The sequence below is a fragment of the Babylonia areolata genome, chromosome 13, assembly GCF_041734735.1.
Source record: "Babylonia areolata isolate BAREFJ2019XMU chromosome 13, ASM4173473v1, whole genome shotgun sequence".
Classification (NCBI taxonomy): Eukaryota; Metazoa; Mollusca; class Gastropoda; order Neogastropoda; family Buccinidae; genus Babylonia; species Babylonia areolata.
Window position 1 is genome coordinate 6,260,976 of NC_134888.1, and position 27,589 is coordinate 6,288,564.

Consider the following 27,589-nt stretch of genomic DNA (forward strand, 5'->3'; position numbering starts at 1 on the left):
TATAGCAGAGAGTGTCTTGCCCCAGTCACATCCCCACTCCCTTGGCCTGTTTTTTTTTTTAAAGACAGTCAGCTTTTGGGATGGTTCCCAAAGGCCAACTACACCCCAAAGGCTGCAACACTAAGAGATTGGGTAAATGCACACACATGCATTTTGTAATGAGAACCAGGGACATGCATGCTTATTAAATGATCCCAGTGATGCCGACAATAAGAAATCCCCAAAGCTGATGCCGATGAAATTTCTTTCTGCCAGGCCAACTTTGCACAACCCATCTCAGAACCTGAACCCAAGTGATCCCCAACGCTGACTGTCCGGAAGCACTCCTGACTGAGAAAGTGGGGATGTAATCTGAGCAAGACACTCTCCACTATAATCAAATCTAGCCCAGATAGCCAGGACAGCAGCTGCTGTTTCTGCTGTTCTGCTGGTCACAGTCAGACACTAAGGACTACCACACAGCTCACCTAACTGTAAATGATCATCACACTGTCCTCACCTGTCGGTACTCGTGGTCAGCGCTGTGTGGACGCTGCAGCTGCAAGATGTAGGTGACCGGATCCGAACCCTGGCTGCGACAGCTCTGCCACTCCACCTGACACTGGTGCTCCTTCACCAGGTCCACACGGGCTGCTGCAACACACAGCCCTACTGGTTCGGATCTAGGTGACATCCTTTTTAACACTCTTCCATTTTTAACATTCTTCTCATAAATGCAATATACACCACACAATAACATGATTGCTATTAACTCTCTCCATACAAACGGCGAAAGAGACGACGTTAACAGTGTTTCACCCCAATTACCATCATCAAAATATTGCAAGCGGAAGGCTCTTATATTGAAGAGGTGAATGTTGACAAAGAATACCACAATTCTGGCGACGGAAGCTAAAGGTTGGGTCATTCAGACACCCACTGGACATCCGAGGGGTCTGTGTAGAGGAGAAGAGAGGACTGGCCATACTGAGTGTGTTAAGCATACAAAATCAGTGAACAAAGTTATGTGTGTTTACCTAATATCTGCACATAACTGATGCCTAAGTGAACGACACAGGAAACAAATGATGAGCGCTAATTTCAGCTTTCAGTTGGTTCTACCCAGGAAAGAAGCCTCTGAAGCTAACAAGACTGTGTTTGTAAAGCACTTAGTTTGGTCTCTGACTGTGTTTGTAAAGCACTTAGTTTGGTCTCTGACTGTGTTTGTAAAGCACTTAGTTTGGTCTCTGACTGTGTTTGTAAAGCACTTAGTTTGGTCTCTGACTGTTTGTAAAGCACTTAGTTTGGTCTCTGACTGTGTTTGTAAAGCACTTAGTTTGGTCTCTGACTGTGTTTGTAAAGCACTTAGTTTGGTCTCGGACTGAAGATAAGTGCTGTAAGTATAAAAACAACAACAAACCCAAATAAAAACAAACAAAAAACACAGAACATATTTCTGACTGACAACCTGTTGAATCTGACAACTACTTTCAGTTCTGGCTGTTGCTGTAGACAGTGGACGAAGGGGAAAACTACTCCCTGAACTTCCCATGAATGTAGTTTGAAAATTCCTTAAAAATTATGGAAAACTGAGGACTTTATGCAATGCAACCTGTAACACTGATATGCTGTAATCAAAAATGCTCGGTCCAGGGGCAGCAACTCAGCAGCTGTCACTTTATCATAACTGTTTTAACTCACTCAGTACGGCCAGTCCTCTCTTCTCCTCTACACAAACCCCTCGGATGTCCAGTGGGTGTCTGAATGACCCAACCTTTAGCTTCCGTCGTCAGAATTGTGGTATTCTTTGTCAACATTCACCTCTTCAGTATAAGAGTCTTCCGTTTGCAATATTTTGATGATGGTAATTGGGGTGAAACGCTGTTAATGTCGTCTCTTTCGCCGTTCGTATGGAGAGAGTTGATCTTCAGTTTCTAAAGGAGGCATCACTGCGTTAGGACAAATCCTTATCTATATGCTATACAACATCTTCTGACAGCAGCGTAACTTGACTATCTATATATCTGTGAACCTATCACAGTGGATTTCTTCTACATAACTGGCCAGAGGACAACACTTCAGTGCATGGGTTCTTTTTCAGTGCACACAGTGCGCGCTGCACTTGGGGACCTCAGTCTATCGTCTCATCCGAAAGACCAGACACCCAGTTTGATTTTCCAGTCAAACTTTGGGAGAAAAGGGTGCCACAGGAATCAAACCCTGACCCTCACAGACACTACTCCTACTGGCAGATAAACATCTTAACCACTCAGCTACCTTCCTCCCTGACTGAATGACAGAGGATTCGGATTCAGATGGTTTATTTAAAAAAGGCCTTAGCCCCTTATGAAGGGGTGGTGTGTAAACTTATTTCGAAAACATTATGAAATACAGTATATGATATAATAAAACAAAACGATACCTAGATTGATAATCAGGAACAACTAAATGACCAGATTTTGAATGCTTTGTATAGATAAGTTGCAAACTGTCGGACTTCTTCTTCACGACGTGACGTCATAAGCAAAACTAGTTTAAACACAGAAGGCTGAGAGTAATATTTCTGGGGTATGAAATTATACCGTAGTTTCTTCTTCTTCTGCGTTCGTGGAATGCAACTCCCACGTTCACTCGCATGTACACGAGTGGGCTTTTACGTGTATGACCGTTTTTACCCCGCCATGTAGGCAGCCATACTCCGCTTTCGGGGGTAGACCTTAGTTCAATTATGGAACAGAATGACAGGTGAGAAGCAGCACGAGATGCCCTACCTCTCAGAGCGGGTGGGGGCGCCTTGCTGGTGGTGAAGGTGATGGTGTCGGAGTAGGGCCCGTGGCCGGCGTCGTTACTGGCAAAGATGCGGAACTCGTAGCTGCTCATCTCTGACAGGCGGTTCACCTTGTGGGTGTGGGCCGGCCCTGAATACACAGCCTGGAAACTGCAACACCACACATGCCATGCAGTCGGGTGTGAACGCCTTGGAAAAAATGTTGCCAGAGGTTTTTGGATATAATTCTTTTCCTTAAGTGTTGGCACTCTGTGGCACATTGGGGTTTGTTCTGGTGATTAGTTGAGTGTAGATTAGATTAGTAGCAGATCTAATGACCTGACCTGACCATGTCACCAGCTGAGTGTCTCCTTTATAGAAAGTATTGTTGTCGCATCTGGTGCTGTGTGATCTATCTGTGTGAGTGCATTTACACTCTGTGTGTGTGTGTGTGATGGTATGTACTCTTGGAGCTGATTTGCGGGCATTTATGATTATTTTTAGTGTGGTTCAGCGAGGCCTGGTTCCTTTACGCATGTTCTGACCAGGGTAAATGTGATGTTTTATCTTGCTGTGATTTTCAGCCTATGTGATGTGAGACTATGATATTGCCTGTGATGATTTTACATTATATGTGTGTGTGTATGTATATGTATGTGTATGTATGTGTGTATATGTGTGTGTGTGTGTGTGTGCGTGCGTGCGTGCGTGCGTATGTATGTATGTATGTATGTATGTATGTGTGTATATATATATATATATATATATATATATATATATATGCATGTACATGTTTTTTTTTGTGTGTGTATATATATATATATATATATATATATATATATATATATATATGTGTGTGTGTGTGTGTGTGTGTGACTCAGTTTGAAGTATGTAGATTTTAACCAGCATGATGTGAGATAATCTGAAATATGTATTTTAGCAAATGTGATGTGAGACACGTCTATTTAGTTATTTTATTCAATTTTATTTTATTTCATTTTTATTCTTTTTTTTTTATTTTATTTTTTTTTTAATACATATTCTTATGTCACTTAGTCTTAAATTTGTATATCTTACTGTAAAGCACGGTGAGCCCCACTTGAGATGGGGGTACTGCGCTATATAAGCCTGCATATTATTATTATCTATCACTCAATGATACAGAATGTCTTTTCTTGTCTCTCTCACACACACACACAGCCACTTCTATATATCCCTCTCTTATTGTTATTTTCGTGGTAAAATAAACACACCTAACACACGCAGACACATTCATTCCAGAACATATCTGACATTACTTTAAGTATAAAAAAAAAAAAACAAAAAAAAACAAAAAAACAAAAAAAACAACGACACACATAGCCAAACGTCACTCCCCACTCTCACAAAAGAACCTATCATACGCCCACACTTCTTCCACCATGGCTCTGCCCCCCCCCCCCCCAGCCCCCCATGAACCCCCTCCTTCCCCCCTCACCTTCCGTCCTCTTTCTCCATCTCCAGCGTGTAGCGAACCTGGTCGGGGTTGCGCCCATCCCCCCACTTCAGCTTGAGGCTGTTGGGGGCCGCTGACAGGCACTCCAGCTTGGGGGGCGTGGGGGGGAGGGGGCGGGTGGTTACCTTGGTGACGGTACTGTAGGGGCCCACCCCTATCCCGTTCACCGCCTGGATACGGATCCTGTCACACACACACACACACACAGCCGCCCCCCCCGTTTGTTATCCTGTTTCTGTCCACTTAAATGTTCATACATTTACTTTCTCATGATTTTTTTTTAACCTATACACAGCACTGATTTTGTTAACCAATTAATTCCCTACTGAATGAATAAAGATGTAACCCATTCAACTCTGGGGAGTTTACATCCTTCCATGCCATTCTGATGTGGTCAAAATTAGAAAATATTCTGTCCACCAGGTTTTCCTTCAAAGTGAAACATGTTGACAGAGCCAGAAATACAGCATCAGTTAGTTCTCTTTGCTTGTGCTTCATGCGTGTGTAGGAACAGGTAAGGTGTATTGATGAACTGTAAGGTGTATTGATGAACTGACACCTTAGCCATGTTTGGGCTTTGGGATGAATGAATTAAGTATTGTCTATATATATATACTGGCCCTGTGTGAGATTCTCTTCTTCTAATTTCATGAACTGTTGCTGCCATGTTGACTGGCGTGCGTGAGTGGACTGGTGTGTTTCTACCCTGCCGTGAAGGCAACCACAATACCGTTTTCTGGGCTGTGCATGCTGGGAAGTTCCTCTGTCCACAACCCACTGAACCCCGACAGATGTCTTCAACACGTGTACTTCATCTTTTGCCAGTTTCTTTATGTATGTCACTTTTCTCTCTTTCATTACAAAGAATTTTGCTGACAGATCCAGCATTCTTTAGAAATCATTCTGAATTTACACACTTGCTACATCTAAAATCATTTCTATCATTTTCACTGAACAGATTCTAAACTGAAGGACACACACACACACACACCTCCACCATCCCTGCCCCCATCCACACACAGACAAGATGGTAGTGTGTGTGTGTGTGTGTGTGTGTGTGTGTGTGTGGACTGATCCATAAACACTACACCACATCATCATTTCTTCTTCTCCCTCAATTCTGTGTAAAGAGTCATTGGAGCAGTGCACAGATTCCTGCAGGTCGGTCAGAATCATTCTGTAGAACCCTGGGTATCTGCAAGTGGCTTTCCTGCCCATTCTGCAATTTTGTCAGTTCAACATTTTGTTCAGTCTTTCCCTCTGCATGAAAAACAAAACAAAAAACAAAACAAAAAAACCAACACCAATCCCCAACTCACTTGTACGTAGTCTCTGGCTGCAGGTTGTCCAGCGTGTACTCCGACACGGGGTCGACAGTGATGACCTGTCGGTCGGACAGCGAGATGTTGTAGGACAGCAGGTCACTGCCGTTGGAGGGAGGGGGGCGCCACCAAAGCTGGACGCTGGTGGGTCCTGCCTGCCACCGCACCGACATCACCGACCCGGGGCTGGAGGAGGGGGTCTGGCACGACACCGCCGGGGAGTAGGGGCCGATGCCTGCTGTGTTGAGAGCCTGGAAAGGGAGAGGGGTTTATCTGAGGGTGGGTGTTAGTTTTGACATGACACCGCTGGGGGAGTAGGGGCCGATGCCTGCTGTGTTGAGAGCCTGGAAAGGGAGAGGGGTTTATCTGAGGGTGGGTGTTAGTCTGGCACGACACCGCCGGGGAGTAGGGGCCGATGCCTGCCGTGTTGAGAGCCTGGAAAGGGAGAGGGGTTTATTTGAGGGCTGCACAGATGCCATCCCCTGTCAAGTGTCAAGGAACAATCAGGAAATCTGGTAGGAACATTTCGAGTTTGGTTGGAACACTTCTCTGATTCGAGCTGCTTGTTCCTTCCTTACACTCCATAGCTTAATCCACCAGGCAAAGACGCTGTCTGCCCGAGACGCAACTTGATTCAGCCACGTTCTCTCTTGTTCAGGCGAACGATTAAGCCGACTGGTCCACTCAGTGCTGTTTCAATGTTAACACGCATGCGATTAGCTGAGCATCATGCCAGACAAAGGTCAGCAGTGACTGCGCTGGCCTCGTGACTGATAGGTCTGGAGCGTCTGGGTAATGTTACGTCAGGAAAGCAGGTGACCATGCTATGTACTCAAAAATAACCTAGTTCAAACAATTTCAATGTTGGCCTAACATTGGAAAAAACTGCGATTGAGTGCAACAAAATACGGCGAAATCATAATGGTGTGTCCCATTCTGGGTTGTTTTGTCTGATGCTGATACTGGTTTGTGTCCCATTCTGGGTTGTTTTGTCTGATGCTGATAATGGTGTGTCCCATTCTGGGTTGTTTTGTCTGATGCTGATACTGGTTTGTGTCCCATTCCGAGTTGTTTTGTCTGATGCTGATACTGGTGTGTCCCATTCTGGGTTGTTTTGTCTGATGCTGATACTGGTTTGTGTCCCATTCTGGGTTGTTTTGTCTGATGCTGATACTAGTTTGTGTCCCATTCTGAGTTGTTTTGTCTGATGCTGATAATGGTGTGTCCCATTCTGGGTTGTTTTGTCTGATGCTGGTAATGGTGTGTCCCATTCTGGGTGGTTTTGTCTGATGCTGATACTGGTTTGTGTCCCATTCTGGGTTGTTTTGTCTGATGCTGATACTGGTTTGTGTCCCATTCTGGGTTGTTTTGTCTGATGCTGGTAATGGTGTGTCCCATTCTGGGTTGTTTTGTCTGATGCTGATACTGGTTTGTGTCCCATTCTGGGTTGTTTTGTCTGATGCTGATAATGGTGTGTCCCATTCTGGGTTGTTTTGTCTGATGCTGATACTGGTTTGTGTCCCATTCTGGGTTGTTTTGTCTGATGCTGATAATGGTGTGTCCCATTCTGGGTTGTTTTGTCTGATGCTGATAATGGTGTGTCCCATTCTGGGTGGTTTTGTCTGAAGCCGATACTGGTTTGTTTCCAGTCTGATACTGGTTTTTCTGCATTGGTTTGTTTTCTTACTCTGGTACTGGTTTGGTTTCCATCTGGTACAGGTTTTTTTGTCTTGTCTGATAGTGGTTTGTTTTCTAGCATGATACACACACTCTCTCACAGAGATCCACACACTTACACACAATCTCCCCCCCCCCCCCCCCTACACACACACACAGAACCCCTGTCCCCCCACACATACAAGCTGCCTTACCTGGACCCTGAAGGTGTAGGTGGTGGCAGGCGTCAGTCCCTTCGCCTCGTAGCTGAGGTTTGGTCCCACGTACAGCTGGTGACACACACACACACTGCACAGCTCACATCAGTGTCACCCTCTCTCCCCCCCACCTCCTCTCTCTCTCTATCTCTCTCTCTGTGTCCACACACAGCTATCAAAAAAAGGAAAGGAACTGTTCGGGGCTAACCTCTGTATGTGTGTCTGTCTCTGTGTCTCTCTCAGTCTGTCTGTTCACTGTCACTTTGGGTACCCACCCCCACCCCCGTCATCAGTAATCTCAAAGGGGCGTTCCCACCCCCTCCCCATCATCCTGTGTGTCTGTCCGTCTCTCTCTCTCAGTCTGTCTGTCAGTTAAGAAAATCAAAACTGAATGCAGCATCTGACCGCTTGCTACACATAGATATGGATCCAGTGTGAAAACACAAAAAAAACGAAAGTCTCAGAATGAGAGTGAGACAGCACACAGAGACATACTTGTTGACGTAGTCAACATTGACACTACATCATCATGATGCAACTTCCTGAAAGATGCCATGTTGATGTAGCCGGTTGGGCAGGGTTCTCTCACCACGTCAGCACCAGTTTTCTTCAAGGCTTTATTGAGGACAAGACGGGGAACATATCGGGACTTGGGTAAAGGGAACTGGAGAGCAGGGGGTTAAAGGGCAAGGGACTGTCCTCGTGAAAGGAGGGAAATAAATAAGTAAGTAAATGATTACCCCTATCAGGTTGACAGAGGCCCGCACACACACTGCTGTTGCCTGTTCTCTTTTAAAGCTAACTGAGAACTGATGATATTATTGGTTCTACAAGGAAAGGGTAGGAGAACTCACTTCGTAAAAACATATCAAGATGCAGCACATCCACCCTACATGATTATTATTTTGCACGTGAAGTTATGATGCTAAAGCTAACACGGGTCATGAACGTGCACTCTCTCTCTCTCTCTCTCTGCGGGGCAAAGAGAATAATTTCACCCTGTTACATTGATTACAGAGATCAGCACTGGCACCGGTGTGCAGCCAGTCTTACCTGGCACGAGGCACCACAATCACGTGACCCTCTCAGCTCATCAGGGTGTCCCAACCCACTCTTATTACAATTTCACAGAAGCAAACGAGGGGCTGGGGGGCGGGGGAGTTCCACTTTAAAAGGCTGTACCGATTCTAACTGAAGCACATTTACCACCCTGGAGGTCATTTTAAAACAGCCTAGAATGACACGCATATATATCCATTGCAAAGCAGCGTGAAATCCAGTCAGGGAGGAGGGATCAGTTCTTAAAAGTTGAAGTTAACTCCACCCTGGAGGGGGCATTCTTCACTTGTCTACACAGACCCTACGGTTAATCTTCTGGGGTAGCCAGATTAAAAATAAAATGAAATAAATTCTGAACGCCCCCCTCCATCCTCCCCGTCTTGAACGGTAAAACTGCCATGAAATAAAACACACACACACACACACACACACAGAGCAAAAACTTGAACAAGCTAACTAAAGTAGGTTGTAACACAAGAGATAATGCAACAGCTGGACTAAAAACCAAGACAGATTCACTCCCGGGGGGATCAAACCACCAGGGGGGATGCATGGTGGCGGTGACGGACCTGTGAAAAGTCATGGGCGTCGGGGGTCTGGGTCCACTCCAGGCGGTACTCGCTGATGGTGGCCCCGTTGTGGAAGGGCTCGTCCCAGGTGACCAGGGCGCTGTGCGGGGAGCGACAGGTCAGCTGGGGACTCCGGGGAGCGTCAGGCGCTCCTGCCCCGCTCACCACCTCCAGTAGTTCTGACCACGGGCCTGCCTGCTGACACAGACATGGTGACGATGACGATGAATGATGTATCAAGTATCATCAATAACGACAACAGTAGTTCTGACCAATGGCCTGCATGGTGACGATGATGATGAATGATGTATCAAGTATCATCAATAACAACAACAGTAGTTCTGACCAATGGCCTGCATGGTGACGATGATGATGAATGATGTATCAAATATCATCAATAACAACAACAGCAGTTCTGACCAATGGCCTGCATGGTGATGATGACGATGAATGATGTATCAAATATCATCAATAACAACAGTAGTTCTGACCAATGGCCTGCATGGTGACGATGACGATGAATGATGTATCAAGTATCATCAATAACAACAACAGTAGTTCTGACCAATGGCCTGCATGGTGACGATGACGATGAATGATGTATCAAGTATCATCAATAACAACAACAGTAGTTCTGACCAATGGCCTGCATGGTGATGATGACGATGAATGATGTATCAAATATCATCAATAACAACAGTAGTTCTGACCAATGGCCTGCATGGTGATGATGACGATGAATGATGTATCAAATATCATCAACAACAACAGTAGTTCTGACCAATGGCCTGCATGGTGATGATGATGATGATGAATGATGTATCAAATATCATCAATAACAACAACAGTAGTTCTGACCAATGGCCTGCATGGTGATGATGACAATGAATGATGTATCAAATATCATCAATAACAACAGTAGTTCTGACCAATGGACTGCATGGTGACGATGATGATGATGTATCAAATATCATCAATAACAACAGTAGTTCTGACCAATGGACTGCATGGTGATGATGAATGATGATGTATCAAATATCATCAATAACAACAACAGCAGTTCTGACCAATGGCCTGCATGGTGATGATGACGATGAATGATGTATCAAATATCATCAATAACAACAGTAGTTCTGACCAATGGCCTCCCCGCTGACACAAGACATGGTGACGACAACCACTGAATGACACATCAGATGTCATCAACAATAACAACATGTTGACCAATGATACATCAAATATCATCAACAATAAAAACGACGACTGAATGATACATCAAATAATATCAACAATAACATAAACAACAAACCGATACAGGAAAATATAATCATCAATAAGAAGACAATGCATAAAATCATAATCAACAACAGCAACAACAAGAATACACAAAAATATAATAACAACGATACATATATATATAATCAACAATAACCACTAAAATATATTTTCCAAAAGTGAAAGATACATAGAAGGCAAGATCGACAATGAAAAGAGAAGAAAAAAAAAAACAAAACCGGACCACATTCAGAAAAAAATGGATGAACCCACGCACGCATGTATAATCACACACAGAAACTTCCCCCCAAAACCCCCCCGGATCTATCAACGTACCCCTGCCCTGTTGAACGCGCGCACTTGGAAGAGGTAGGGTCGCCCTGGCGACAAGCCAGCGACGATGCAGTCAAGGTCGTGACCTTTGTACACCTCCCGCATGGTGTTGTCAGGGGAGATCATCTGGGCGGCAAACTGCGTCACCTGTGATCCCCCATCATAGTCTGGGTAACCTGCAAGGGCAAGAAAGCGCAGACGTTAATGTTGGCAGTTTTCACATCCGTCACAACACCACTTTTCTTTTTGATTTTTTTTTTCTTCTTGCTCTGTTTTTTTTTTTTTCTTTCCTTTGTTGCTGTCCCATTATTTGCATTTGTTTTTGTATTTCTTTTTATCACAACAAGTTTCTCTGTGTGAAATACAGGCTGCTCTCCCCTGGGAGAGTGCATCGCTGCACTACAGCGCCACCCTTTTTTTTTTGTATTTTTTTTCCAGCCTGCAGTTTTATTTATTTTTCCTATCGAAGTGGATTTTTCTACAGAATTTTGTCAGGAACAACCCTTTTATTGCTGTGGGTTCTTTTACGTGCGCTAAGTGCATGCTGCACACAGGACCTCGGTATTTCGTCTCATCCGAATGACTAGCGTCCAGACCACCACTCAAAGTCTAGTGGAGGGGGAGAGAATATCGGCGGCTGAACCAGGACGCTCAAGATTCTCTCGCTTCCTAGGCGGATGCTTTACCTCTAGGCCATCACTCCACTGCATTATTTTTTTAAAAAAAGTTTGTATTCTTTTTACTTTTTTTTTTCTTAACTGTGTACAGCCACTGGCAATAATAAAGAAAAAGATCTGTGAAACTGAAGCTTATCCAGCAATAAAATGTCAACGACTGAGAACTTGTACTTGGTATACTTGGAAAGGAACATGTACCTTTTTTTTTTTTTCTTTTTTCCTTTCTTGCAGAGAATAATCGTTATCAATCTAAAATGTTTTACATCCACTTCATTCCAAATGATTCACAGAACTGCTTTCTTGATCCATCATTCCTTAGACATTGTAGAACTAATTTTCTTTTTCTATTAAGTGCTAGACGTTGAAGAACTGCTTTTCTTTACTTATCGATTATTTCTCAAGTGCTAGACATTGTAGAATTGCCTTCTTTATTGATCCATTTATTGTTCCTTGTGGAACTGCTTTTCTTTAGTTATATTACAGAACTGCTTTTCTTTGTTCATCGACAGTTCTTCCTCAGGCAAAAGGCATCTTTCATTTCATGTATCTTAATGTTAATGTACTAATTTTATTGGCGTGACATATGTTGTGTACATGTATACCTAGTATGTGAGTGAGTGAGTGAGTGAGTGAGTGAGTGAGTGAGTGAGTGTGTGTGTGTGTGTGTGTGTGTGTGTGTGTGTGTGTGTGTGTGTGTGTGTGCATTTTACTTATATATACGATTTATTCCCTTGATGTGTATTGTTGTACAATACCTTATGGTCTTAATGTACGTGTACGTGTGTGTGTGTGCGTGTGCGTGTGTGCGCACGTTATTTTTAGTAATCTATACCCTTTTTTTGTTGGATGTTTTCATTTGTAAATATTGTTGTGCAATACCCTATTGTCTTAATATGAGTATGTGTGTGTGGGGAGTGGGGGGGGGGGTTAGTCTATCGTCAGCTATTAGGAATTCTTATTTGACTAGTTTTAATCTCTTCTTATGTTGCGCATGATCATTTTATGCCAGTGCTTACAACGAGCCTGTGATTGCACAACTTAATTTCCACGTGGATTAATAAAGTGTTTTTGATTGATTTGACTGATCATAGAACTGCTTTTTTTCCAGTCGCTAGTCACTCTACAACTGCTTTTCTTTATCTATCAGTGGTGCCGGACGTTGCGGGACTCACTCCATCGCAGGTGCAGAGAGGTGGCTTTGGGCTTGCCCTGCAGCTTGGGGGCCTGGCACTGACCCGGGGCGATGGGCTGGGTGGTGGCCAGACAGCAGTCAGAGAACTGCAACAGACACGGGGAGAAGAATAACATCCATCATCTACGAAGTCTGCTGACGGGCACAATAGCCGAGTGGTTAAAGCGTTGGACTGTCAATCTGAGGGTCCCGGGTTCGAATCGCGGTGACGGTGCCTGGTGGGTAAAGGGTGGAGATTTTTACGATCTCCCAGGTCAACATATGTGCAGACCTGCCAGTGCCTGAACCCCCTTCGTGTGTATATGCAAGCAGAAGATCAAATACGCACGTTAAAGATCCTGTAATCCATGTCAGCGTTCGGTGGGTTATGGAAACAAGAACATACCCAGCATGCACACCCCCGAAAACAGAGTATGGCTGCCTACATGGCGGGGTAAAAAACGGTCATACACGTAAAGGCCCACTCATGTGCATACGGGTGAACGTGGGAGTTGCGGCCCATGAACGCAGAAGAAGAAGAAGAGAATCTACGAAGTCGCTGGGCACTGATCCTCGATGGATACGAGACTTGGTATTTTGCGAAGTTCCTGACAAAAACGTCATTGAACGACATCGGTAATCATTACATATGATGGCTTTGGTAGGCGTCCGTTGGTTAAAACAAAAACAAAAGTTGTGGGAGTTTGTTGGTAATTCTGCTGGGAGATATGGCTAGTCAGAAAGATGTGCCGAGGGTCACGCGATCAGTCTGTGGATCAAGAGTCTTATTTCTGGTTGGACTTTTCTGTACACGGCTCTATTAGCCATTGGTGAAAAGTTCACGCAGGACAAACTCAAGCGTCAAGAAAAGTATGCATAGACCCGGGAATTCAACTTCACATCCGTTAATTATTCAGGACTGATGTCAAGCTGTTTACTGCAGACTGACCCAGGATCAATGCCCAGCGCCGGCCATAATAATACTTGATATTCATAAAAGGAAAACAGTATATAGATGGAGGGATAATAATTATAAAAATAATATCTGATATCCTTAAAAAACAACATCAGTGATAATTATTATTGTAATCATATCGTCGTCTTCTGATTCGTCAGGTGGACTCCCTGGTCTCCGCGATGGAAGGCAGCTGTACTGTGCAGGTTCTCCAAACTCCTCTCTCACAAATCATTATCATCTTTTTTTTTTGTTGGTTTCTTTCTTTGCTGTCCCGTCATCTGCACCGTTTCAGTTATACACAACTCCCACGCTGCTCATTCAGAGTGCCACAAACACAGCTACACGCATGTCTGTCTGTGGTAGTTAGGGTCAACAGTCCACAGGGAAATATCAGCGATAGGCTGCCAGGAGGCCACACACCAGAGGAGACCCTGCACTGTGATGATTCACTTTGGGGATGTTCAGTAGTGCCTGTTCTGATTTAATACACATTCACATACTCATATATATATATACACACACCACACACATTCACACTCACACATACACACCACACGCCCACAAACACACTCGCATACACACACACCCACCCACAGACCCCCCCAAAACCCACTACCCACCTCACTCCTGCCCCCTACGTTACAGCAGGCCACCCTGACACGGTACTGATGTCCAGGCGTCAGCTGCTCAAACTGGTGCTCCCGGTCACACCCCTCGTACACCGTTTCATAGCCTGGAAAAACAACACACACCTCATTCTCAGTTAAAAAAAAAAAGAAAAAAAAGGTAAAACTGATGAAAAACACCTCCCACCCCTCACAGCAAAGTAGTCTGACACACACACCAGACCAAAAAAAAAAAAAAAAAAAAAAAAAAAAAAAAAAAAAAAAAAAATCAACAAACAACCCATCATCAATCAAGTTGAAAAACAGAATTATGTATTTACATATTTATAGACCACGTCCGCACGCACATGTGCACAACCACAAACCCATGTGTGCGCAGACAACCGCACACAAATTCAAAGTTGTTTCAATTTTTCATCAACTAACTTGTGGATCGCTGTTGAACCACATAACTTGCGTCTCTCTGTAGAATGACTGAAGTTACAAAAACATTTGATAATGCCTCCCCTATCTTTTCAACATTCAAAATGCAGTAAGTTTTTTATGATGATATTTAACAAAAGATACATATGAATAAAGAAAAAGAAAACAAACAAACAAACAACAACACACACACACGAAGTCCCATTAAAAAAAAAAAAAAAAAAAAAAAAATCAACTTCCATATATACAGAGAAGGTGAATACCAATAAATTATTTCAAAACAAAAATGTTGGAGCACAGTCACTTTCTTACATTCATTCGCAGTCGAAGTATGTTCCTGCACTTCCCCAGACACACACGAGACGTGGTTGCTCACAGACCCCCCCCCCCCCCACCCCCCACAACTTTCTTACATGGACGCAAGGAGTTCACCATCAGGATGACAAAACACAAAACAAGTGGCTTGAAATTAAAAGGCATGCGCTTTCCTGGAACACAAATTTTCTTCTTTTTTTTTTTTATCTTCTCTTTTTCATTATAGGACTTGAGGATGTATCGTAATATCAGGGGTAAGCAAAAAAAAAAAAAAAAAAAAAAACAAAATAATAACAACAACTTGGGAAAGATATGAAATAAAACAAACAAAAATTAAAAGGTCAGAGACAAGCAAAAATAAATAATAATTATAATAAAACAAATATAACAATCGGGGGAAAAACACTGACGCAATATCGTCCCCCCCCCCCCCCCCCCCCTGTTTTGCTAAAAAAAAAAAAACCAACAAAAAAACCCCATCTCAACACTCAAAACCATCTCGACACTCAAAACCATCTCAACACTCACTCTTTCCCTTCACCCTTCCTAACCCTGTCTGCTTCTGACAGCAGCTTGCCAAATATTTCTCTCCAAACAGTTCTCCATCCACTGAGAGAGAGGCAGGGTGGGGGTGGGGGAGCGGGGGAGTGGGGGGAGGTGACCAGAAGTGAGGGAGTAGAAGGTGATGGTAAGAGAGTTTATGTGAGAAAGAGAAAGAACTGAGATAAATTCTTAGCGGTTTCCGATCAAATGATACTATTTTGTAGTACATCTTGAATGTGTTATACGATGAGTTAAGTACTTATAACGCTATTTTGACATTTGGTACTATCTCATGCCATCTGGTCACCCACAATTTTCCTTGCACATTTCATCTTTATTAAAGTAATTGATCGACTGATTGTCTCAAGCACATTAAAAAAAAAAAAAAAAAAAAAAAAAAAAAATCAACACTCCCACTGTTCCCTCCACACTTTGGCCATCAAAACTAACTTCCAACACACACTCCTACTGTTCCCTCCACACTTTGGCCATCAAAACTAACTTCCAACACACACTCCCACTGTTCCCTCCACACTGTGGCCATCAAAACTAACTTCCAACACACACTCCCACTGTTCCCTCCACACTTTGGCCATCAAAACTAACTTCCAACACACACTCCCACTGTTCCCTCCACACTTTGGCCATCAAAACTAACTTCCAACACACACTCCTCCTGTTCCCTCCACACTTTGGCCATCAAAACTAACTTCCAACACACACTCCTACTGTTCCCTCCACACTTTGGCCATCAAAACTAACTTCCAACACACACTCCTCCTGTTCCCTCCACACTTTGGCCATCAAAACTAACTTCCAACACACACTCCCACTGTTCCCTCCACACTTTGGCCATCAAAACTAACTTCCAACACACACTCCTCCTGTTCCCTCCACACTTTGGCCATCAAAACTAACTTCCAACACACACTCCTACTGTTCCCTCCACACTTTGGCCATCAAAACTAACTTCCAACACACACTCCCACTGTTCCCTCCACACTTTGGCCATCAAAACTAACTTCCAACACACACTCCCACTGTTCCCTCCACACTTTGGCCATCAAAACTAACTTCCAACACACACTCCCACTGTTCCCTCCACACTTTGGCCATCAAAACTAACTTCCAACACACACTCCTCCTGTTCCCTCCACACTGTGGCCATCAAAACTAACTTCCAAGACACACTCCCTCTGTTCCCTCCACACTGTGGCCATCAAAACTAACTTCCAACACACACTCCCACTGTTCCCTCCACACTGTGGCCATCAAAACTAACTTCCAACACACACTCCTACTGTTCCCTCCACACTGTGGCCATCAAAACTAACTTCCAACACACACTCCCACTGTTCCCTCCACACTTTGGCCATCAAAACTAACTTCCAACACACACTCCCACTGTTCCCTCCACACTGTGGCCATCAAAACTAACTTCCAACACACACTCCCACTGTTCCCTCCACACTGTGGCCATCAAAACTAACTTCCAACACACACTCCCACTGTTCCCTCCACACTTTGGCCATCAAAACTAACTTCCAACACACACTCCCACTGTTCCCTCCACACTTTGGCCATCAAAACTAACTTCCAACACACACTCCCACTGTTCCCTCCACACTTTGGCCATCAAAACTAACTTCCAACACACACTCCCACTGTTCCCTCCACACTGTGGCCATCAAAACTAACTTCCAACACACACTCCCACTGTTCCCTCCACACTTTGGCCATCAAAACTAACTTCCAACACACACTCCATCTGTTCCCTCCACACTGTGGCCATCAAAACTAACTTCCAACACACACTCCTACTGTTCCCTCCACACTTTGGCCATCAAAACTAACTTCCAACACACACTCCTCCTGTTCCCTCCACACTGTGGCCATCAAAACTAACTTCCAACACACACTCCTCTGTTCCCTCCACACTTTGGCCATCAAAACTAACTTCCAACACACACTCCCACTGTTCCCTCCACACTTTGGCCATCAAAACTAACTTCCAAGACACACTCCCACTGTTCCCTCCACACTTTGGCCATCAAAACTAACTTCCAAGACACACTCCCACTGTTCCCTCCACACTTTGGCCATCAAAACTAACTTCCAACACACACTCCCACTGTTCCCTCCACACTTTGGCCATCAAAACTAACTTCCAACACACACTCCCACTGTTCCCTCCACACTGTGGCCATCAAAACTAACTTCCAACACACACTCCCACTGTTCCCTCCACACTTTGGCCATCAAAACTAACTTCCAACACACACTCCACTGTTCCCTCCACACTTTGGCCATCAAAACTAACTTCCAACACACACTCCACTGTTCCCTCCACACTGTGGCCATCAAAACTAACTTCCAACACACACTCCCACTGTTCCCTCCACACTTTGGCCATCAAAACTAACTTCCAACACACACTCCCACTGTTCCCTCCACACTTTGGCCATCAAAACTAACTTCCAACACACACTCCCACTGTTCCCTCCACACTGTGGCCATCAAAACTAACTTCCAACACACACTCCCACTGTTCCCTCCACACTGTGGCCATCAAAACTAACTTCCAACACACACTCCCCCTCCACACTGTGGCCATCAAAACTAACTTCCAACACACACTCCCACTGTTCCCTCCACACTGTGGCCATCAAAACTAACTTCCAACACACACTCCCACTGTTCCCTCCACACTTTGGCCATCAAAACTAACTTCCAACACACACTCCAGAAATATTCAATGGCCAAGAACATTATGCATCTAAAACTAAACTGTAAGCAGGTGTAAAGACACACAGAGAGTACCAACAATGACGGTAAATGTCAACAAAGACGCAAAATAAACGCAATGAACACTGGAACAAACACTTGTATCCACGGAGGAAAATGTGTTCGGACAAGCCAAACCAAACATATCGGGTACAGGGGTTGAGTGGCGGGTGTTTTGTGAACATGACAAAAAAAACAACAAACCAGGGGCTGAATCAGCAAACACACGCACACACATTGTATAGGTCTACCACTATGCAGACAACACTCACAAATCCTTTTACCTCCTTCTGCATTCAAGGAAGCAGACAAAAGTTCACAGAGAAACACAACATGGTGTCAGACTCAACCCTTCCCACCCATCATCATTTACTTCTTTCTTTTTTTAATTCTTAATATACATGTACCTTTTTTTAATGTCAAGTTTAGATGCCTTCAGGTAAGTCTGAGATTCAAAGGTTTTACAAAATGGCATGTAGCAGCGACATAATTGTACATAATTATGTACACAATACAACAATAATAATGATGATAATGTTTTGGGGGATATTATGATGCCCTTCTTCAATCAGGGAATTAAAAAATGTATCATTTTAAGCAAGTCTTATTTCTGTGAGTTGAGTCAATGCTTATGAATGGACTTAAGTTGTGTGACAAAAAAAAATCATAACATTTTATAGTTAACACACAGAGAAGCAAGTTCTACATTCTGTGAGTTTATCAAATGTTAATGAATGTTTTTGTGTTGTTTATATTTCATTAGCAATGCCCTTTGTAAACTGTGTTGTATGGCAACTGCCAAATGTGTCATGAGTATCATTCAGCAACATATGTACACATAACAATCATGATCATCATATTTTGGGGGATATTCTGTTGCCCTTCTCCAGAAAGCCTGTGACAAAACTTACCCAACATTTCACAGATACCACTCAAGAGACAAAAGAAAGTTCTGCAAGTTTATTCAATGTTTATGAATGGTTTTGTGTCATTTACACTTTGTTATAAATGCCCTTTGCAAAAACAGTAACCATATTATATGGCAATTGCCAAATGTACAGTGAGTTGTCATTCTGCTTGGCGATGTCATCTGTAGTGTAGAAAGCAACTGTTGTGGTGATGATCTTCAAGAGATAATACAATTTTCTGTGGTAGGAAGAAGAAAACCCCCAAAAAACAACAAAAAAAAGTCCAGCTGAACATCAACAAACACCACACACACCCCCACAGACCTCCTATTTCATGATCCTGCCCAAGTGATGTGTGTTGTACTCTCTCTCATATCACTGATTCTTGCAACACTGATGTGATATCCCTGCCCGTCCGTCCTACATGGTAGTGATTCAAATGATTAGTCTTTTCTGGCCTTGTGCTTGGCAGGAAGAGATAATCCTTCATTTTCTACAGTTGGGGGTGGGGACGGGGTGCTTGTGTGTGTGCACGCTTGTTTGTGTGCATGCATGTGCGTGTGTGCATGCATGTGTGTACAATTGCAAGTGTGTTTGCGTGAGCGTGTGTGCTGTGAGCGTTTGTGTGCATGTATGTGTGTGAACAGAATAGAATGGAGCAGAACAGAATAGAACTGGAACAGAATAATGTAGAAAAGAACAGAATAGAACACTTCATTGTCATGAAACTGCAAAGGTTTATAAAACACAAAAGACATACAAACACGATCGGTATCCAGTTCAGTGTGGACAAAAAACATGAAATCCCACAATCCTAATCACACTGATATCAATATGTGTTTGGAGGAAGGACAAACACACACAGACAGACACAGACAGGCAATGAAGCCAGCCAGCCAATCCACTCACCCTGTCCGTCGTCCAGCTCCACAATGTACTTGGAGATGTCAGCTCCACCGTCGTCAGTAGGGGGTTCTGGAGGATCCGAACCACACAACACTGAGTCACCCGTCTTCTCACACCAACACCATCCACACCCACACAGCTAGAACCAACACCACCCACACCCTCACAGCTAGAACCAACACCACCCACACCCACACAGCTAGAACCAACACCACCCACACCCACACAGCTAGAACCAACACCCACACAGCTAGAACTAACACCACCCACACCCACACAGCTAGAACTAACACCATCCACACCCACACAGCTAGAACCAATACCATCCACACAGCTAGAACCAACACACCCACACAGCTAGAACCAACACCATCCACACCCACATAGCTAGAAACACCATCCACACCCACACTGCTAGACCCAACACCCACATAGCTAGAACCAACACCATCCACACCCACACAGCTAGAACCAACACCACCCACACCCACATAGCTAGAACCAACACCATCCACACCCACATAGCTAGAACCAACACCATCCACACCCACACAGCTAGAACCAACACCATCCACACCCACACAGCTAGAACCAACACCCACACAGCTAGAACCAACACCCACACAGCTAGAACCAACACCACCCACACCCACATAGCTAGAACCAACACCACCCACACCCACACAGCTAGAACCAACACCCACACAGCTAGAACCAACACCACCCACACCCACATAGCTAGAACCAACACCATCCACACAGCTAGAACCAACACCCACATAGCTAGAACCAACACCATCCACACCCACATAGCGAGAACCAACACCACCCACACCCACACAGCTAGAAATGGCATAGCACACACTGAGTCACCTGTCTTCTCACACCAACACCACCCTCGCCCACACTGCCAGAACTGACTCATCATCACTGAGTGGTTCATTTCGCTGTGGGCTCAGAGACTGTGTGATGTGCACACACACACACACACACACACACACACACACACACACAAACACACACACACATCCGAACTTCATCCTAAACAACAACTTTTTTTCCACACAACATCAACCCGAACATTTCATTTAACAATTTTTTTTTTTTTTTTTCCAATCAGCACTGGAGTGTTGACCTACCCCAGGTAATTCTGAAGGCGTGGGAGAGAACCTTGCCCTTGATCTGTGGCTTGCAGGGAGCCAGAGGTCGGTCCGGCAGTGTTCTGAAGGTCACCGTATCGCTCCACTTGCTGGGGCCCTCGTCATTCTTGGCCGACAGCTGTCAACAGCCACCATTCAGTCACAGGCACATTGCTACCACCCTCATCGCTACCACCCTCAACACACACACATAGCTACCACCCTCAACACAAACACATAGCTACCACCCTCAACACACACAAATAGCTACCATCCTCATAGCTACCACCCTCAACACACACACATAGCTACCATCCTCATAGCTACCACGCTCAACACACACACATAGCTACCACCCTCAACACACACATAGCTACCAACCTCATAGCTACCACCTTCAACACACATACATAGCTACCATCCTCATAGCTACCACCTTCAACACACACACATAGCTACCACCTTCAACACACACATAGCTACCATCCTCATAGCTACCACCCTCAACACACACACACATAGCTACCACCCTCATAGCTACCACCCTCAACACACACACTTAGCTACCACCCTCATAGCTACCACCCTCAACACACACACACACTTAGCTACCACCCTCTCAACACACACACATAGCTACCACCTTCAACACACACATAGCTACCATCCTCATAGCTACCACCTTCAACACACACACATAGCTACCACTCTCATAGCTACCACCTTCAACACACACATATAGCTACCATCCTCATAGCTACCACCCTCAACACACACACACACTTAGCTACCACCCTCAACACACACACATAGCTACCACCCTCAACACACACACATAACTACCACCCTCATAGCTACCACCCTCAACACACACACATAGCTACCACCCTCATAGCTACCACCCTCAACACACACACATAGCTACCACCCTCATAGCTACCACCCTCAACACACACACATAGCTACCACCCTCATAGCTACCACCCTCAGCAAACACACACATAGCTACCACCCTCAACACACAATTCCGACAGACACTTCACAGAAACACTTCCATCTTCAACACACCCATACGACAAATCAAATGAATACATCACAGAAACATGTCTGAAATAAATCATGCCTGGAGATCTAAAATCCTATCGATCATTTCATTCTTGGTTCCCTCTGTACGGTACATCATTCAAGGAGTTCCAGGCAAGAAATGGGACAAACACAACAACGGCCGAACGCCGCCAGACATCCGACGCATGGCAGAACAGGACTGCTGGGTGTTCACTCACCCGGAACCTGTACTCTGTATTGCGCCGTAGATGCCTCAAGGGGTAGGAAAGGTTTGGTCCGTTGTAAACCGGAATAAAGCCGTGGCCCTGAAATAAAAGGTGAAATAGCAATCACAATAATAATAATGATGATGACGACGATGATAAAAATGGTAATGATAATAATTACAACATCCCTCCCACACAAACTGCACATACATATCCTAAACCAGAAAGCACTCACATTCACACACACACACAAACACACTAAAACATATGCAAATACCCAAAGCATGGAAGCACTCACACACATCATGTCTCTCTCTCTCTCTCTCTCACTCTCTCAAATATACACGCACTCACAACATAATCAAAGATATTAATCCCATGCATATATCCTAAGCAAGGAAAAGAAAAGTGAAAACAAGAAACAAACTCAGACAATGACACTGACATCATTTATAGTTTACGTCTATATCAAGATGTGAAACTAACGCATGTACATAACAGATGCCAGGAAAAACAAAGTGCTGCACACAAATAACTGATTAACTCTCTCCCATCCCATCCCACACTCACACACACTGTGTATCTGCAAAACAAACCACACAAACATGCATGTACATATTCACACACATGCACATAACACATACAGAACACAAATCACACGACACACACACACTCTCTCGCTCACCTTCACACACACAAGCCTCCCCCTCCCCCCTCCCTCCTCAACACACACACACTAGTGGAGTGATGGCCTAGAGGTAACGCATCTGCCTAGGAAGCGAGAGAATCTGAATCTGAGCGCGCTGGTTCAAATCACGGCACAGCCCCCGAAATTTTCTCCCCCTCCACTAGACCTTGAGTGGTGGTCTGGACGCTAGTCATTCGGATGAGACGATAAACCGAGGTCCCGTGTACAGCATGCACTTAGCGCACGTAAAAGAACCCACGGCAACAAAAGGGTTGTTCCTGGCAAAATTCTGTAGAAAAATCCACTTCAATGGGAAAAACAAATAAAACTGCACACAGGAAAAAATACAAAAAAAAAATGGGTGGCGCTGTAGTATGGAGACGCACTCTCCCTGGGGGGAGAGCAGCCCCCGAATTTCACACAGAGAAATCTGCTGTGATAAAAAGAAATACAAATACAAAATACAACTACTCACAGTTGCCTCATCCTCCATCTGCAGAATAAACTCGTCCTCGTTGGGCCGCTTGATCCAGGAGATGGTCAAGCCATACACAAACTGCTCCGACAGCATGGGGGGGTCGGGCTGGGAGGGGACGCTACCACTGGTGAAGAACGACGCCACCTCACTCCAGGCACTGGCCGCAGGCAAACGGGTACAATGGTGGTGTCATTTTTTTCTTTTTCCGCATATTTCAGTTTAAATAGGTCAACTGTTTACAAGGCGATGGATGAATATGGACAGAAACAAGAACAGAAAACACACAAAAACTGCTCCTTACTAGAAGTACGAGAGTTGTCTTTGATTTCAGTCCTGATTCAGTTCAAATGCAAAGCTGACACAATATTACAACAACAACAACAAAAAAGTAGGATAAAACAGGAAAAAAAAATTCACAACCATAAGAAAGATATATTCAGTTTTGTATCTATTTCAATTTCTGAAAAGAAAAAAAAAAAAAAAAAGAAAGAAAGAAAATAAAACAGTGGCTCCATGACCTTTATGCAAATGGGGTGACAAAAAAAGGAAAGAAAAGAAAAAAAAAGGACAACATATAATGAATTTCTGTTCAGTACATACAGAGCAAAAGAACCAGAGGAATAACTGACCAAACAAACACACACACACACACTTCAGAAAAAAAGAAACAACCCAATACATAACTACATTAAATCAAAATACTGTGAGAAAAACTAATTTAAAAAGTAAATCATTTGAATGAATCATCACATATGAAAGGACTGTTTGGTGTGGGTTTGTACAGAGTGGAGCATTGGTTGGGACTGATCAAGTTGTTTGTTCAGTGCGTGTGTGTGGTGTGTGTGTGTGTGTGTGTGTGTGTGTGTGTCAGTGTGTGACAATGCAGGTGTGAATATGTGGTGAAATGAGTGACTGTGTGTGTGTGTGTGTGTGTGTGTGTGTGTGTGTGTGTGTGTGTGTGTGTGTGTGTGGGAGTGCGTGTGGGAGTGCGTGTGGGAGTGTGTGTGTGTGCATGTGTGTGTGTGTGTGAACTGCAGAAAGGGGCAGGGGAAAAAATGTTTTTGATGCTGTTTGAGTTTGTATGGAGTGGGGTTATTGGGATGGGACTGGTTGGGTTGTTTGTTTAGTGGTGTGTGTGTGTGTGTGTGTGTGTGTGTGTGTGTGTGTGTGAGTTGGGCAGGGGTGGGTGAGGGCACAGAAGGTATGTGTGTGTGTGTGAGTTGGGCAGGGGTGGGTGGGGGCACAGGAGGTGTGTGTGTGTGTGTGTGTGTGTGTGTGTGTGTGTGTGTGAGAGTTGGGCAGGGGTGTGTGGGGGCACGGAAGGTAAGTATGTGTGTGTGTGTGTGTGTGTGTGTGTGTGTGTGTGTGTGTGTGTGTGTGTGTGTGTGTGTGTGTGTGTGTCATCAAGGAACCTTCAGCACTGAAGATACCAGCAGCCAACACATCTTTTTGAAAACGCCTATATATAGACCTTCCATCCCTTTCCAATGACATTCAGTTATAATTCCTGCAGACTCCACGGGTGCGTGTGTGTGTGTGTGTGTGTGTGTGACTAAGAAATGTAATAGACATAGTCTTTAAACCCATTTTATGCTTTAGTGCGTCAAATCTTTTCTTTCTTTCTTTCTTTCCCCTTCCTTTTGTAAGTTACTGCATGCGCGTGTGCTTGTGTGTGTGTGCGTGTGTGTGTTTTATGTTTATTGTAGAGTGCTTCGGGCTCCCTTTCAGGGAGGAAAGCGCTCAACAAGTATCCCCATCATTATCATTATTATCAAGGATGGTGTCAGCCGTTTCCCCAATGAACAACAGAACCGAAGAGCACAAGGCAACAACAACAATGACGAAGACAAAGCCAACAACCACAGCCATGACAGAGGGACGGCACAGTGACACTACCTTTTTCCCATGCTGTTGATGGCAGCCACACGGAACAGGTAGCGGGTGGAGGCCGTCAGTCGGTTGAGGCGGAACTGACGATTCAACCCGTTGTAGACCTCCACAAAGGAGTTCTCTCCCTGCCCCTGCAAAGTGGGGAGACCAAACAGTGTCAGGAGGAGAGGAGATGGCCCCAAAAGGAGGAGTTTGTATTATACTCCATGTTTGCTGATACATATACTTACCATGTCAAACTGATTCAAACTAGGCCTGTCGGTTTGCTCTGCTTGGCCAAATTTCGCACAGCTAACAGTGAAAAGACGAGCCGTCTTGCCCAATCCGCTCTCAGCCAATCAAACGCCTCTAAAAGCTATATTGGCCAAGGCTCTCCACGCCATCTTGTCAGGTTTACGCTCTGTCTCGTCTTACGCTTTTTTTGGCGATTAAGCATATTCATTTGGCCTTACTTTGCTGCATGCGGTTTGTCTGTATTGTATTCTTACATTCTGTGTACTCGATTCAACTCGGCCCCCTCGATTTGTTCGTTTTTCTCTACCTCTAAGTCAATCCAGTCTTTCCTTTCTCTGTTGGGGGTCAGATTTTCACTGGGTGCCTAAGCGCGGGTACCATGCCTCATATGCCATCCCACGAAGGCAGGGATCATGAGGCTGGGATTGAGACTCGGCAAGAGACTCTCCCAGGCCCGGAGCTCATGATTCCTCCCGATACGGACCGCGGCGATGCGTCTTTAGACGCTGATCGCGGAGGCGACTTTCGTACCAGTAAAACGGTCATGAAGGGGACCGGGGGGGAAAGGGGTACGAGCATCGCCTCACGAGGTGTCCCAGCGCGAGGCAGAGCTCCTGATATATCCTGAAGTACTGGGTGGCTGTTTCTTTCTTTTTCATTTTTCAAAGTTCTGTATCATGGTTTTAGGTACTGTGACACTAGTGTTAAATGGGTGACCAATGTCCAAAGGGAAAAGAGAAAAGGAAGATGCCACAGAACATACAGATCCTGATATCACCTGAAATGATGGGACTAGTTTTTCAGAAATGGTTTTCCGTACTGTGACATCAGTGTACGTACTATGATGAGGTATGTGTATCATTCAGGTACTGTGATGGATATGTGTATGACGAGTGCTGCGTTTATTTTTGTGTGTGTGTACAAAACGAAAATTTGGTTGAAAAGACGTCTGTGCTGAGCTGTGCATGGAATGGATGCCCCTGCAGAAGTCTTTATTTTATTTTCGTACTTAATTGCAAGTTTAACACGTCAGTTTTTACGTACTAAATTCTTGACTCACCTGGTCACACTCCAGTGAATATGTTGATATTTTGGACCCATTTTCACAGGTTGCCTGCACACCAAACAAACCACCATCCATCACCATCAAACAACCGCCAAGCCTCCTTTTTCTCTCTTTAATGCTGTTTCCAATACGTGTCCATCATGTTTGGGGGTGGGGGGGGGGGGGAGATTAGAGGACCCCTCACTACCCCCTCCCCCTGGACTAACCTTCCATGTGACTAACAATTCAGTGTAAGCTGAAGAGAAATTACAATTTTAACTGAAAACAGTGGACTAACTTTCCATTTGAGCTGTAGAAAGATGCAACAGTAACTGGATCAGTGGACTTACATTCCATTTCAACTGTAGAGAAATGGCAATATTTACTGAATCAGCTGATCAACTTTCCATCTGAGATGGAAAATGTAATATCAACTGAACTAAAGGACTTAACATTCCATACGAGTTGTAATAATGAAATAAAAATATAACTGAAATAACAAACATGCAATTTGAACTTTAGCGAAAATAAAACAGCAACTTAACTAATGGACTTACATCCCATTTGAACTATAGAGAAAATTACATCAGTAACTGAAATAACAGACATACATTCCATCTGAACTGAAACGGAAATATAACTAACTGAAGTAACAGTCACGTTTCATTTGAATTCTAGCAAAACTATAATACAAGTAACTCAAACAACAGACTTGCATTCCATCTGCACATAAGCAAAAATTGACAGTTACTGAATTTTGGATCCACTCTGTTTACACATACCCAGATTCAAACACTCGACTGTTGGCCGCCATTCTTTCTCTGTCTCTGGACCTTGCGACTGGAATGAACTTCCTCTTT

General features: G+C 44.3%; 1 protein-coding gene across 10 annotated transcripts in view; it reads right to left on the reverse strand.

Moving 5' to 3' along the window:
• Positions 1 to 27,589, reverse strand: part of LOC143289007 (fibronectin type-III domain-containing protein 3a-like) — a 281,853-nt gene that overhangs the window by 9,378 nt on the left and 244,886 nt on the right. For 9 of the 10 annotated variants that reach the window (XM_076597762.1, XM_076597760.1, XM_076597768.1 and 6 more), the window contains 15 exons: positions 26,745 to 26,798; positions 25,457 to 25,581; positions 23,558 to 23,717; positions 22,407 to 22,493; positions 21,124 to 21,262; positions 19,988 to 20,053; positions 14,100 to 14,212; positions 12,523 to 12,628; positions 10,677 to 10,849; positions 9,066 to 9,263; positions 7,435 to 7,509; positions 5,561 to 5,814; positions 4,224 to 4,424; positions 2,751 to 2,917; positions 500 to 633 (listed from right to left, as the gene is read on the reverse strand). In XM_076597762.1, the coding sequence (XP_076453877.1) occupies positions 500 to 633; positions 2,751 to 2,917; positions 4,224 to 4,424; positions 5,561 to 5,814; positions 7,435 to 7,509; positions 9,066 to 9,263; positions 10,677 to 10,849; positions 12,523 to 12,628; positions 14,100 to 14,212; positions 19,988 to 20,053; positions 21,124 to 21,262; positions 22,407 to 22,493; positions 23,558 to 23,717; positions 25,457 to 25,581; positions 26,745 to 26,798 (2,052 nt within the window). The remainder of the gene's footprint in view (positions 1 to 499; positions 634 to 2,750; positions 2,918 to 4,223; positions 4,425 to 5,560; positions 5,815 to 7,434; positions 7,510 to 9,065; positions 9,264 to 10,676; positions 10,850 to 12,522; positions 12,629 to 14,099; positions 14,213 to 19,987; positions 20,054 to 21,123; positions 21,263 to 22,406; positions 22,494 to 23,557; positions 23,718 to 25,456; positions 25,582 to 26,744; positions 26,799 to 27,589) is intronic. The other variant, XM_076597761.1, reaches the window with a different exon arrangement.